This window comes from Strongyloides ratti, assembly GCF_001040885.1.
Source record: "Strongyloides ratti genome assembly S_ratti_ED321, chromosome : X".
Taxonomy (NCBI): Eukaryota; Metazoa; Nematoda; class Chromadorea; order Rhabditida; family Strongyloididae; genus Strongyloides; species Strongyloides ratti.
In genome coordinates, this window is record NC_037309.1 from 2,571,769 (window position 1) to 2,587,155 (window position 15,387).

Consider the following 15,387-nt stretch of genomic DNA (forward strand, 5'->3'; position numbering starts at 1 on the left):
GAAGTTAATATATACATTAATATTTTATACAACATCAATATAATTTTTTTTATCATAAAATGAACATAAACATAGAAAAAGAAAAAAATATTGTAGGAATATAATAAATAAAAAGGATAAAATACATATTTATTAGAAAAATAAAATAAAATATTTTATATTAATTTTTTTTGTTTAATAAACTTTTCACTATTTTCACATATAACTTTAAAAATAAAGTTTATATCATGATAAGTCATTTGTGGATTGTTGATTGATATTCTCATAAAATGAATACTATTAACATGAGACTCTGTTATGTGAATTCTCCTATCTATATTATTAATTATTTTAAACAATTTTTCATTATCTTCATTGGAACAATTTTTTAACTTAAAACAAACTAATCCTGCTATTTGTTTTGTTACAACTTCAAGATAATCTTTTGATAAGAGAAGACTTTCTAAAAATTGGGCACATTTTATTTGTTGTCTTTGAATATTTCTTATCATGTCAAAACCAAAAGTTTTTTGAAGAAACCAAATTTTAATACTTCTGTTAACACGTGGATTGGGTCCTAATGAATTTAATTCTTTTAATGATGCATAAATATTTGATATAAATAACATTGAAGCATCTTGATTTATAACACTACTTTTATGTAAATTAATAACAAATGAATCAACATATGAAAAACCTTTTAAAATATATTGATATTCTTGTAAAAGAAAAAAACCACCCAAATAGGCTGAGTCACAATGTACCCATAAACCTTCTTTCTTAGATATTGGAGCATAAATTTCAGGTGAATCAATACCACATGTTGAAGTACTACCAATAGGTAATGTAATAAAAAAAGGAATCATTCCATTTTTACGATCTGTAAATATTGCTTTTTCAATTCCTCCATTATATATAGTAAAATTTGATAATTTATTATCATAATATATAGGAAGTTTACGTATTCTTACATTTGCAAGTAAATAAGCTTTTTCAACTGATGAATGTGCTTGTTCTGAAGTATAAGCAATTAAATAATTATATAAAAAATAACAATTAAAATCATTAATGATATCCCATTCATCTAAATATTTTAATAAATCTTTCTCCAAATTATCTAATATATTTATATTAATTAAATTATTTTCTTTTAATTTATATAAATTTTTAAATTTTTTTATAACATATTCTCTTGCCATTAAAACACTTTTATATGTTCCTTCACTAGCACTACCATAAAACCATTTCCTATAATCTATATTTTCTTTTTTCCAAAATTTTTCATCTAAATTCATTTCTTTACCAATATGTTGTATTGTTTCATATTCTAAGTTTATTAATTCATCATTAATACGATAACCAAATGCTGAAGCAAAAAGGTCTCCTAAGACACATAAATAATTTGTATGACATGGAAAGTATGCTAAAAAATTTGGATGAAGCCAATGTGTTGTATGTTCAAGTAATTTTTCATAAATTGGTATTAAATTTTCTAAACTTGTTCCATATTTTGGTGGTTTTGATTTTAATATACCAGAAATTGTCATTGGTGGTGAATTTGATGTTGGAAGAAAATTTTTATTTATATTTTGCCAATATTTTATAATAAATTTAAATGCTGCTGTTGCTGCTTTTTTAAATTCTTCTATATCTAAAGGATTAATTAATTCAATTAATAAATTCTAAAAATATATATAATAAATATAGATATAAAAATTTTATAATTTTTTTGTTACCTTATCATATTTATATTTGTAAAAATTTTTTAATCCCTCAATACCAAATGTTGATATAATCATCCATAATCGTATACCACGAGGTCTTTTACTAAATCCAAAACTAATATGTCTTAAATCAGCAATCATTCCTTGATTTGAATGTCTTAAGTATGTTGGTGTTATTGATAAATTATCCTCTGCTTCTTTATAATTTTTTAACCATAATATAGTACATGGTTCATTTGTTAAAAATACACTTTGAATATCACTTACTATAGAGTCAACATTTTTTAACAATATATTTAATTTATAATATTTTTTTATCAATAATTCTCCCGTAACATTGGATAAATTTACTGTTATCCAAATATTATATTTTTTGCAAATTGAAATTATATTTTCAAGAATAATTAATGAATCAATTATATTATAATCAATTGAATATATACATATAAATGGAAATAAAAAATTTCCTTTATCTTTTTGTATTGTTTTTATAAATAATTCAGGTAATTGTTTATTTATATTTTCTAGAATTTCTAATTGTACACCTGAATCTTTAAATATTTTTGGTAATTTATAATTTACCTTCCCAATAAAATAACCTTTTAGATTTTTATTGTATTTTGGTTCATGTTTTGAAAAGTATGAATAACATTCAGAAGATTGGTCATATGAAGGCTTACCTATAAGAACATCATCTTTACATAACTGTATCATATTACTATTATCAATTAATTTATCTGATAATATACGAATTTTTCTATTTTTTGCACATACTATAGATAAAATAAGACATTCTTCAAGTGTATAATGAAATGCACCATTTCCTTTATTATATTGGTTAGAGAAACATTTAGGGATATTTAATGAATAAGCTATCCAATCAGTCATTAATAATTCTGTTTCAGTTACAAGTGGTGATGCTTGCCATGTAAATCCTGGTGATCCAACTGCTGTCATAAGTATTTCAGCAACAATACTAGGATATGATATAACATCCTTAGCATTGTAATATATTTTATTAATATTACCAAAATTTATTTGATAATTTCCATTTTGAAAATATATTTTTTTAATAAAACAATTAAAAATATTTATCAAATTATTTTCAGACTTGAAAAATGTAAAATTTTCTGAAAAATATTTAACAATTTGTTTTATGTGAACTTGAAAAAGTGTACTAAAAAAATGCTTATTAATATATTCATTTGATTTAAATACACGTTTCATAAAACAATTTAATATTTTATCACCATAATTTTTCTCAATTAGATAATAATTATCACAATTTTCTAGATAAGTTTCTTCTTTAATAGTAGTTAAATAGTCACAAATAGCTTCAACAAATTTAGGGAAAGATTCTTTTAAAGCATTAGCATCCATATTCAAAAAATGAAAGGTAACGATAATGTAATTTGACTACTAGTTATAAATAATTTTTATGAACAGAAACAATTATATTTGTATATGTTTGATTTGTTAAATGATAAACTACAAATTCTTATCATAAAAAAATTAATCAAACTTAATATAATAATAAAACAAACATAAATATATAAGATAATTATTATCTTTATTATAAGATTTTATGCGTCTTATTTGTGATAAAAGTGTTTTGACATAAAAAAAAAGTAGTCATTTTTTTGTGGATAAATTTTAATAATTTTATATGGTCTTTTTAAATAAAATTTTCTTTAATTATTAGTTTACATCATTATATGAAATTGAAATTTTTTTTTAATTTTTAATAATAATTCTGTTAAATATGACACAAATATTTATAAAATTGATATGTTTTTGAAACTAGAATGTTTTTATCATAAAAAAATATTAAAGGAATTTATTATTACTGGTAAATAATATTTTTTTAAAAAACTAAACACAATTACATATTTTTTAACTGTTTAAAAAGATAAGTACTATGTAAAAAAATAATTCATGTTCAGATTATACTCTGTCTGATTAAATAATTAACTATTTTATAAAAATTTATAGTTGTGCGAAAAAATTTTTTATCATTTATTAAGAAATAACTGTTGATTTATAGATAATTAAAATTCTTTTTTTGCTTATATGAAATTTGAATTTTTTTTTCTAACAATAGTTGACATAACAATATTTTATTTGTAAACAATAAAGAAAAACCTTCAAAGATATAAAAAAATTAAAATAAAATTATTTTGATTTAAAATTAATAATTTTTAATTGTATAGACTTTTCTTACTAATATTTAATTATATAATTTTCTTATTACAATTTACTTGAAATGTTTTAAAATGCATAAGTAAACAATTAAATTTATTTCAAAGCTGTTTTAATACAATTTTTATCTAAATTTTATTTAATTGCAAATATTAAGAAAAAAAAGTGTTATGATATTAAATAAAATACTTTTATTATTTGAAATAATATGATTAACACAGATTTTGAATAAAAAATTTCTTTTTATATTTTCAATAAACTTTTATTAAAAAGTGCAAGTAATTAAAAAAAAAACTTTTTTAAAAAAGAATAAAAATGTTTTAAATTAAAAATATGTCAAGAAATATTTGACATTGATTATTTCTTAAATTGAGTTGTAAATATATTATTCTACATATTCAAAATTATATTTATGTATAATAAATAGATACAATTTTAATGGCATTTTAAAAATAATAATGTTTATAATATCAAATGATAAATATATGTTTATAGTTTATATTTTGTAGTTATTTGTTGTTTTACTTATAGTTTATACTTTTTTAGTTAGAAATTTTATCATTAAATTAGAAATATAGTTTTTTTTATTACTTTTTTGTTTTCATTTAAATTTTATCTTAAAAATATGTTTTATAGTTGCAAGAATATATTATAAATTAAAAACATTTTTGTTAAAATTATTTGACCAAGTTATTATACTTGTTTCGCTTTTCAACTAATAAATCATTGACAAATATCTTAAACATATTAACATTGAAGCAAAATTATTACTTGAAATTAGCTCAATACAAAACTTTATTTATAATCACGACGCATTTGAATTATTTTAATAACACAGGTAAAATGATAAATTATCAACTTTTTAAATATTTATAAAAATTAGTAAGAAATATGTTGATAATCATTAAATTTGTTCTTAAAAAATTTTAAAATATATTATTTTATTTGTTTTTAAAATTAATATCAATAAATGTTACAAACCATTTAAAAAAAAGTTGAATAAAATGATGTAAATTAAGTTTATACTTTTTTTAAAAAATAAATTAATTTTTTGTTTGTTTGTTAAAATTTATAGAAAATAAATAAATTAACTTCTACAATAAATTATCCTAAAAAGATAAAGCATTTATATTTTATGGTTTAAATCATTCATAATTAGATTAGTTTAAAATTCAAAAAAAATTTAACTAATTTATTATAACTTAAAATCACCAATACATTAATCTAATAAATTTTTTAATTATTAAAAGAAACTTATGTAAGAAAAAAAAAGCAAAACTCAATAATTGTTGAAATATTCTTGAAATATATTTTTTTCCATAAAAAGTTTTTAAAATATTTCAGTTATTTAGATTTGATTAGTAAAAAATTTAAAACAACTTTTAGATATAAAAGAAATTTTTTAATGACCACATTTAATCAACTTAAAAAATACCATTTTCAGAAATATATTGCAGAAAAATTTACAAAATTAGCATTCGCTGCAAAATGATTATTTAATAGTGATTTTGAGATAGAAATTTTAGTTAAAGATTAGAAAAAGTTGTAAAAAACGTTGTTAGTGTTACCTTTTTAAAAAAATTATGAAATTTAAAATTAGAAAAGTAATTTGTGTTATTTTTAGTGTTTTTTTAAAAAACACATAAAAAATTTTTTGTTTTAAAACCGGATTTTTTACATGAATCTTTAAAGCGAACTATATTAATTAAAAAAACAAAAAAATTATATAATCTCATTCATTCTAAAATTGATTTCATATAAAACTTTTAAAAGTAGGTTCAGAATTAACAAAGATTAATGCTTTGTTATATAAAAAAAGCCAAATACACGTTACTTTTTTAATTATCAAAAACTTGAAATTATTATTTTTTATCACATAAATTTAATTTAACATTTGTATCCTTACAATTTTTTTTTGTCACAAATAATTCATATAAAAATATTATTGACATAAAAAAATTTAACTAATTATATTTATTGTATGCATTACCAATTTAAGAAATTATTTGTTGATTCAAAACTTTCATTTTGAGTTTAAATAAACAATTTAGACTCATACTTAGATTTAAACCTATTTTTACTTAATTTTATTTTTTTACTGCATAATATGTAAAATATTTTCTTCGTGTATACGTTTTGTTATTGTTACAATGATAAATCTACAAGACAAAAAATATTAAAAAAATAAAAGAATATGATGAATTTTGATTTGAAAAATTTGACATAAATGTTATGGAAGAAATTTGTTATTTTTAGTTGCAGAAATATTTTAACTGATAAAAGAAATCTCATTTTTAAATTTTACATCAAATTTTTTATCATATTATTTTGTTTTTGTGATAAAAATTTTCTCTGATTTTATTTTTTGTACCGATTTGTAAAAATCACAAAAAAATGATTGATAAAAAATATTCAATATATAAATTTCCATTAAAAATAAGTTTTTGTACAATATTTTAATATTTCTCAAGTACCAAAAATTAAAAGTTTAATTATAATAATTGAAGTAAATAAATTATATGTATAATAAGTTTTGAAGGTAACATATATGAATATTTTTTTAGATAGTCTAAAAATAAATATTTATGTAATATATTATCAAAATCAAATTTTTAATCTACTTTTATTTATTAAAAATTATTTTTTATACATTCAAAGTTATTATCGTTTTTTAGTCATTATTTATTTCTTCAAATTATAATTATTCAATTGTGTTCTTCCGTTTCATTCTCATCTCTTAATAACAATTGTTGTTTTAACACTGTTTTAATTATAAAAGGCAAAATCTCTAATTAAAACTGAAAAATAACACAGAAGTAATATCGTTGACACAAAATTATAATTTTCATTTTAATCAAGAATGACTTTTATTCGTTAAAAACTTTTTGATGTAAAACTTTCAAATAATTAAATGAAAAATTACAATTGTTATATTATAATGAAATTTTTTTTTATATTTCATTAAATGTATATTTTTTAATGTTATAAGGTTGTTCAATTAAGAATAATTTTTACATCAACAATTTTTTTTTATATTTTAAAATATGGATATTAAAAAATGTTACATTGGAAAAAACAAGAATAGTTAAGAAATTTGACGACCAAAATTAATTTTTTTAAAACAATATAAACTTAATGAAATTTTACCAAATCAAATATTTTCTAATTTCATTTTCAATATTATATTATAAGTTTAACAAATGCTTTATCAATTTCTTTATACATTATTTAAAGTTGCTTTTTTATAAATATCCCTCTTTATCACTAATTAAAAATATTTTTTAATGTAAAAATTGTAATAAACTTATTAGAAAAAAGATTAAAATTAAATATTTATATTTTTTTTAAATCTAATCAAAATAACATCAAAAAATAAAGAAAATTTCATTGCTGAATTTATTATGTGGAAAAAATAAAAGCACTTCTTGAATTATTTGTTCTTGACAACAATTTCACACGTTTTATTTTTAAAAAATGACTAAAATATTTCTAATAGATTTTTTAATTGTCAGTTTAGTTCAAAAGGTTTGTTTTTAATTGAGTCTTGAAACAACTTAAACACACATCAACATTTTTATCAGCTATTTTTAACTCTTTTAAATATTTCTTTGAAATCACACTATTTAAATGACTTTTGAAATAATTTTTTTAAACTATTATCACTTAGTTAATTACTTCACCCAGTTGGAGAACCAACTAAAAAAGATTTAAGAAAACTTAATAAACAAGAAAATATATTTTGATTACCTCACATAAGAAAAGTGAAAGTAAAAGAAGAATAAATTTCTAATTATATGGCAAATAATTAGAGAGAGATTCTTAGTAGATATAAAAATTTTTTTTAAATGTAATAGAATCAAATATTTTTTAAGCAAAGATTAATGTAACCAAAATTTATAATTTTTGAAATAAAGATTAAATATTAGTTACTACAGCTAAATTTAAAAAATTGTGTTAAAAGTTTGTTTTAAATTTATTTTTATTATATGCCATAAAATCAAAACTTTGAATATTATTGTTGATATAAAAATAAAGTATGATTCATATAATTATATGTATTAAATAATTTAAAACAATTTTTTAATTTTTTTAAACAGGAAATAATTATTTTAAATAATTAATTATTTTAACAAAATGAGATATTTAAGAATAGAAAAATTTAATTTTCTCAAAATAACAAAAATATTTTTAAATATTCTTTATTTGTGACAAACAAATTAATTTGTTAATATTTAATTTATTATATAATTAAAATTTAGAATAAAAAAAATTAAATTTTATTAATTTTAATGATTTTTTTTAAATTGTTGGAAACAAGTTATTTTTTAATATATAAAAAATAAACGGTAATTGACTTTCAAACATTTGTATTATTTTTTATTTACAAAAATTATAATAAAATACATTTTTGGAAAAAATCCAAGTATTGATTTCTATAACAAAAAATAATTTTTTTTAGATAAATATCAGTAGTATTATTAAGTTTTAAGAAAATTATTCCCTATATAAATTGACTATTTTTTCTTATATAAAATGATAAAGTAATGTAGAAATTTATGTACGTATGTAAAAATTTTGACAAATCATCTTAAAAATTATAGAATATTTTTTAACTATTTTATTGTGATTTGGCAAAATTGACTAATGTTAATGTGTAGAAATTTTGATTAAATATTTAATTTGTTGATTAAACGAAAAATAATTTAACTAATTAAAATTATTTGTTATTAAATATTTCACAATTATAAATTTTATAGAAACAAAAGAAGAAAAAAATATATAAAATAAATCAGCAAAAATAGTTTAAATGATTTAAAATGAAATTACTCAGTCATTCGTATATTAAATATTTAAGATAAAAAAAATTGTTAAATATATTATATATAATTTCTATATAAATATTTTTAATACTGGCAATATATATATATTAAAATAAAAAAGAAATAAAAATAAAAATTATTTATTAAATAAACTTTTTTAAGTAGGAAAAAAAAATTAAGAAACAGGCATAGCACCATTATTGTAAGGGTATGTTAATGGTAAAGCGGCAATAAGACCATCATTATATGGATCATATGAATATTGTTTATTAACAATAATATTTGTTTGTGATACTTCTGGATACTGCTTTGTTGGAGATTTTGTTGTCTTATTCAAATTAAAAATCATTGAATGGTAACTCATTATTGGTGATGATGTTGAGGATGTTGATCCGGCAATTGATAAAGTTGTGGTAGTGGTACTCAAAGATGAGATATTACTAATATAGGAAACCGTCTTATTTTTGCGAGTGTTTATTTTACTCTTTAAATGAGCAATCTTTGTCTTTAATTCTTGATTACGCGCTAACAACTTTTCTTTTTGCTCCATCATTTTGATCTTGTTTTCCTTTATTGTCTAAAATATTGTCGGTCAATTAAAATTTCATAAGAACAAAAAAATGTTTGGTATTTTATGCATCAAAAATCAGTCTACATTTATTTTTATTCATTTTGCAAAATTTATTTTATTTATTATTAAAAAAAAAATATGACTAATTAAATATATTGTATAATTTTTTTGTTGACTTGTTTATAATATGCTAAATATATATTTTTTGTAAATAAATATTAATAAAATGCCTTAAGGATCATCTATACTTTAATTATTTGACATTGTCATATGTTAATGAATAATAATTATGTTACAAATATATTATTTATTTGTTAATATCTCGTTAACATTAATTTGCATTATTTTTTGTAGTCAAAATATTATCTCGCCTAGTCTTGATTGACACACAAATATCGTGTGACTATTTAATTACTACAAAGATAGAAGATAATCTTAACAAAAATCTCAACAACATAAACCCACTACTAACTACATTTTAAGTAGGAGTATTGTGATATGCACGTGGAATTACATTCATATTTCTTCACGTGAAAGTCAATTTTAAAACTAGTACATAGGTATCGTTAAATAAATAACATTTCAGCACGAGGCTTTTTATTAAAAGTGTAACAATGATCTATAACTTTACAATATAAGATTTCTTAATCAACGGTTTGATTAAATTTGATATACACAATTATGTGTTATCTTGATTGAAAATGTATAAAAAAAATACATTTTTTTTATCACTAATGCGCATTTAATTTTAAAAAGTTACTTGACTGATCATCTAATTAAGGAATATACCAAGGTACATTACACGTTTTTGACGTAGGAATGCATCATACATTATTACTTAACGTAATTTGTAAAAAAAAAAACATTAAATAAAATCATATATATATTGTCATTACTTCCTAAAAATAATTTTTCTTTCTCACAAGTTTATAAAAATAATTCTCACTTACAGTAATATAATGAAAACATAATATTTAGAAATTATATTATTATAAAACATTGACAATGTGCAAAAACAATATTTAAATGATCTTTTATCAATGTGTAAACATGAAAAATATGATAATTATTTTTAGACTTTGTACCTTCATTTAATATTAAAGTATGTTACATCAATTGTATTTTGCAAGTACAAGAAAAATTAGAAAATAGACCTGATTTTGAGAGAAAATATTAAAACCATTATTTTAACTACTTTTTTTTTAAATTTATTTATTTATTATTGTTATTAAAATAATTATTTCCGTTTTTTTTTTGTAATAATAATAATAACTTACCTTAAGGTGATTGTTTGCTCTTGTAAGGAGAGCTAATGTTGTATCACGACTTGAAATTGTTGCACTTGGAACGACAGTTCTTAACATTTCTAAATGTCCACGAAGATTAGCACGACGATTTTTTTCCATCTCATTATGAGCAATTCTATAAAAAAAAAATTATTAATATAGAAATTTATATATCTATATATTATAAATGTTTATAATTAAAATATTCTTTAATTTTTTAATACTAAAACATACCTATTTTGTCGTGAAGATTGAGATTTACAATTTTTTGACGATCTTCCTTTGACAACTTTTCCATTTCTTCCTTTAACAAGAATGTTACTACCACGAACATTTTTTTGTTTTGAATTTTGAGTGAGATCAACAATTTTTTGTTTAATCGATTTTTTCTCATTACACTTAGGATGGATAATATTAATTGGTAATGTTGATGATGTAGAATTTGATGGTGAAGATGACAATGATAATGAAAACGGAAGAATACTAGAATCTTGTATTTTTATTTTTTCCATTATCGATGAATTTGATATAACATTTGAAGGTTTTTGTTGAGATAATGTCTTCATAACATTATGATTAATTTGATGTGATTGTGATGTAATCAAATTACTCGGAGACAAAAATGTTATTCCTTGCCTATAAGTAGGTGATGAAAAAATATATCCCTGATTATGGGCTGATGTTGTTTCTGCTGAATTAATTGTATTTACCATAGCAAGATATTGGTCATAAGATACCGGCGTAATTTGATTACCCTTATTATCTAAATGTTTTTTAATATATGACATTGTGATAGGGTTTTTGGGGTTACCTTGATTTAAACATAATGTTGGATGAATAATATGATTTGTTTGGTTTGATGGTGTAATTTGTCGAATATTGGCAAAAATATTATTTGAAAGTTGATTAGAAAATTGCCCAATTGATGGCAAAAATGGTGAATTAATATCAATAGATATAGTATTCATCTCTGAAAAAAAAAAATGATATTTATTTATTGTGACATTTATAATTTGATAAGTGATAAAAATTATAGGATGGTTCTATTAATACAAAAAATGTCGGTGGCAGTTGACACTAGGATGTAAAAATGTCATGGTGTAATTTTATGGTATTATGTCTCGGGAGGAGCGAAATAAAATGATAATAATGATACACCTCAAATTTTATCATAAACGACATTTATATTATTAAGAAGAATAAATTTAATAAGAAATATATATATATATATATATATATATATATATATATACATATATATATCTTTAAAATAATAATAATAATAAAAAAATATATTATAAAAATGATGATTATGGCAGTAATATATGAATTTATTTTAATTAGTATTATTAATTAAAGAAAAGATAAATTAAATGAAGGTTGTTTAGATGAAGATAAAATTATGAAAACTGCAACACATTATGCGTACATATGAATATTCGTAGACTGATAAAAATGTTGTAGTTGAATGTTCAATGATACTCAAAATAAAATCAGTGAAGGAGGCGTAAACAATATGTCATTCACGTGAAAAATTAATGATAAATTTGATAAAATCGGCATTTAGTTATTTGAAATAGAATGGTATTAAATATTATATAAAAATTAACTCATGAATATAATTACATATAACATTATAAATAATCTATCTTACTTAATAGTGAACAATTTTATACATTTTTGATCATTTTCTTATCAAGATTTAAAAAGCCAAAATATAATACTTATATGAAAAATGTAAACGTGAGGTATTCAAAAAATATTTTAAAATATATGACGTATAATAGTGAATATATTATTAATAAATAAAGATGATTAAAAAGTAGTTTAAGTTATGTTCTATAATTACTTTTATGTTCCATTAAATAGTAAGATACTTAAGTACTTTCTGAAATAGTCTATTTTATATATGATTATGGATGTAATTATCTATTTTAATATTTCAAACATTTTTACAAAAAAAAAATTTTTATTTCAATAAAAAAATAAATATTTCATTATATAAAAAAATGTTAAAATTCTGTTTTATTTATTTTATTCTTAAATGGACTTATTTCTATTTTTGTTGTTATAAATATTATTTATAGGGATACAACTATTAATAAATTTAAAAAAAAAACAACTAAAATTAAATTTAAATTAAATGTAAATGATCAAAAATTAACTAATATAAATGTGAGTCATTGTCTATTTAAATAAAATCATTATTTTTATTTTTAAAATATATAGTTATATATTTTTCTAAACAAAATTACTTATATAAAAAAAATTTTTTTTAATAAAAATTTATAATCATATTTTAAAAATAAAACAAATATATATATATGTATACATGAATCATACTATAATTATTTATAACTGTAGAAAGTAAGAAAGAGAATGTATACTTTACTCTTTTTATAGTTTGACCTTTAACAGTCTGAAGAAAGGTCCAAAAGTTATTTGATTTATAAATATTTGTGAAAAAGTTTAATTTTTATATATATACTTTTTTAAATTAATTAGATGATTATTATATTAATGAAAGAAGTTATATCAAGTCTCATTAAATAAAACTTTTTCATACTAAAAAATTAGTAAAGTTTTAATTAATAATTACTATACTATCAAATACAAGTTAAATTTTGTAAAATTATAAAAAAATGAAAAAAAAAAATTGTTATCATTTTAAATACTTATCAACTTTTTTTTTTTATTATTTAAATATTTTAGATATATTTTCTCGTTTAAATTTGTCTTATAAAGATCAAAAATAATTAGGAACTACCTTTGCAAAATTATTTCCACTAAACATTGAGAAATTTATTAAACGTTTGGTTGTGATTTAATGAATATAAAATTATAAAATGTGTATGTTGTAATATAAATGTATTATAAAGTAAAAAATGTTATTAGAATTTCATTTCCAACATATCAATGATAAAATTTTTTTGTATGTATTGACCAATATATATATATATACTATTAATATAAACTATTTTTAAATATATTTGAAAAAGTTACATACTTTTGTTTTACTATTTTTAGAGATTTTCTTTTAGAACTAATAAAAAATTTTATTTATATTTTATATCATTAATATAATATAATTTTTTAATACACTTTTTATAGAGAAACGTGTTATAAAAGTTAGTAAAACACTTTATTTTAATTTAATAATAATGAATCTTTTTAGTAATAAAAAAGTTTTAATATTATAAAATATGTTAATTTTTTTATATTAACAAAATTTATTTTAAAATATATTATCTTTTAACTTTTAAAAATAATAGGTCATTTATTTGATCATATATAAACATGAAACAATGTATTAAATAAAAACAATAAAAAAATATATCTATTTTATAATATCATATTATAGTAATGAATATCAATTTACAAGCATTAAGAATGTAATCATATAGATAAATGATCAAAAATATATAATGCATAAAAAGTCTAATTATATATAATTTATATAGTAAAAATTTTTAAACAAAATATTTATTGTAAATTTTAAACTATTTTATTTAAAGTTTATTATCAAAACGACCACACCTAATTTAAGTTTAAAGAAATTCTTAAAAAATATAAATATTTACCTGCAAGTTATATTTGTTAATTTTATTATTTTAATTAATTTAATTTTTATCTCAATTGATATAGATATGTTTATGTAATTTTCTTGTGTTATTTCTATCATTAAAATATTTATAATTATGGAAATTTGTTGTATGTATTAAAATAAAAGTCCTTCTATACTGTTATTCACAACGATATTTAATAAATGATTAAATAAAAATTATACAACAGTAAAAAATCACGTGTATAAAAGTCATATATAGTTTAATTTTATCAATCTTTAATACAACAGTTGATTTATGTCTACATAAAACTATAATTTTAATGTTAAAAATAGTAAGTATATAAATACAATAGTATATTACATATCATTTGACAAATTTTTACTTATCTTTATTATTAGAATATAATAAGAATGCTTAAAATAATCATTAAAAAAATGTATATATGATAAAAATAAATAGGAAGTATTTTTTTGCTAAATATAATTTTTTTAAATAAAAGTTATTACAATTAAATAAACGTTTACAATTACAAAACGAAAAAAAAAAAATTTTTTTTGGTTAATTTGAAATAAAAATATTTATCTTTTTTTTTATAATTTATATGATATCTATAAAATTTTTTTTATCAGTATAAAAGATATATTTAGTCTTAATGATGTTAATATATAAATTATAATAAAATATATCACAATAGTATATTATATTATATATAATAAAACTGTGCAAAATCAAGTTTAAAAAAAAAAAATAACATAAACATAATAGTAGAAAAAAAAAATTAGTAAAACTTATTTTTTAATAATTACTTTTTTATGCACTTTTATCTGTAAAATGAATGAAAATAAATATAAATTTTATGCATCATCTCATCTATGTTAGATGTGGTCATGTCCAGTTTGATACAATAAATAAAATTATAAAAAAAAGAATAATGATGAAAATTTAATTTTTGAATTGTATTTTTCTCCAATAAATAATTATCATTTAAATTATCTTTTAATAAAACCTGAAAAGAGAAATAATGCATATGATGTGCATGTTTTGAAAATATGAAGAATATTTAAATTATAAATATTTAAAATTTTCAATGAATATTTATGTAACCAAAGAACATTCGAAAAAATTTATCATTATTATATTTGATTATTATTATTATTATTTTTATATACTTTTAATAAATATAATATATTTTTTATAAATTAACAAATACTTAATAAAATAAAAATTTAAAAAAAAAAATTT

General features: G+C 18.3%; 2 protein-coding genes across 2 annotated transcripts; both read right to left on the minus strand.

Annotated features, from left to right (window-relative positions):
• Nucleotides 1-155: 155 nt before the first annotated feature.
• On the minus strand, nucleotides 156-3,083 carry SRAE_X000054400 (Histidine decarboxylase; the record flags this gene model as incomplete). The annotated part of the gene is made up of 2 exons (XM_024644900.1): nucleotides 156-1,661; nucleotides 1,716-3,083. The coding sequence occupies 2 exons, from the start codon at nucleotides 3,081-3,083 to the stop codon at nucleotides 156-158; spliced, it is 2,874 nt and encodes a 957-aa protein (XP_024510413.1).
• A 5,814-nt stretch (nucleotides 3,084-8,897) lies between these two features.
• On the minus strand, nucleotides 8,898-11,547 carry SRAE_X000054500 (Myc-type, basic helix-loop-helix (bHLH) domain-containing protein; the record flags this gene model as incomplete). The annotated part of the gene is made up of 4 exons (XM_024644901.1): nucleotides 8,898-9,299; nucleotides 10,571-10,715; nucleotides 10,814-11,342; nucleotides 11,391-11,547. 4 exons carry the CDS (start codon nucleotides 11,545-11,547, stop codon nucleotides 8,898-8,900), a joined length of 1,233 nt encoding a protein of 410 aa, XP_024510414.1.
• Between the last annotated feature and the right edge of the window lie 3,840 nt (nucleotides 11,548-15,387).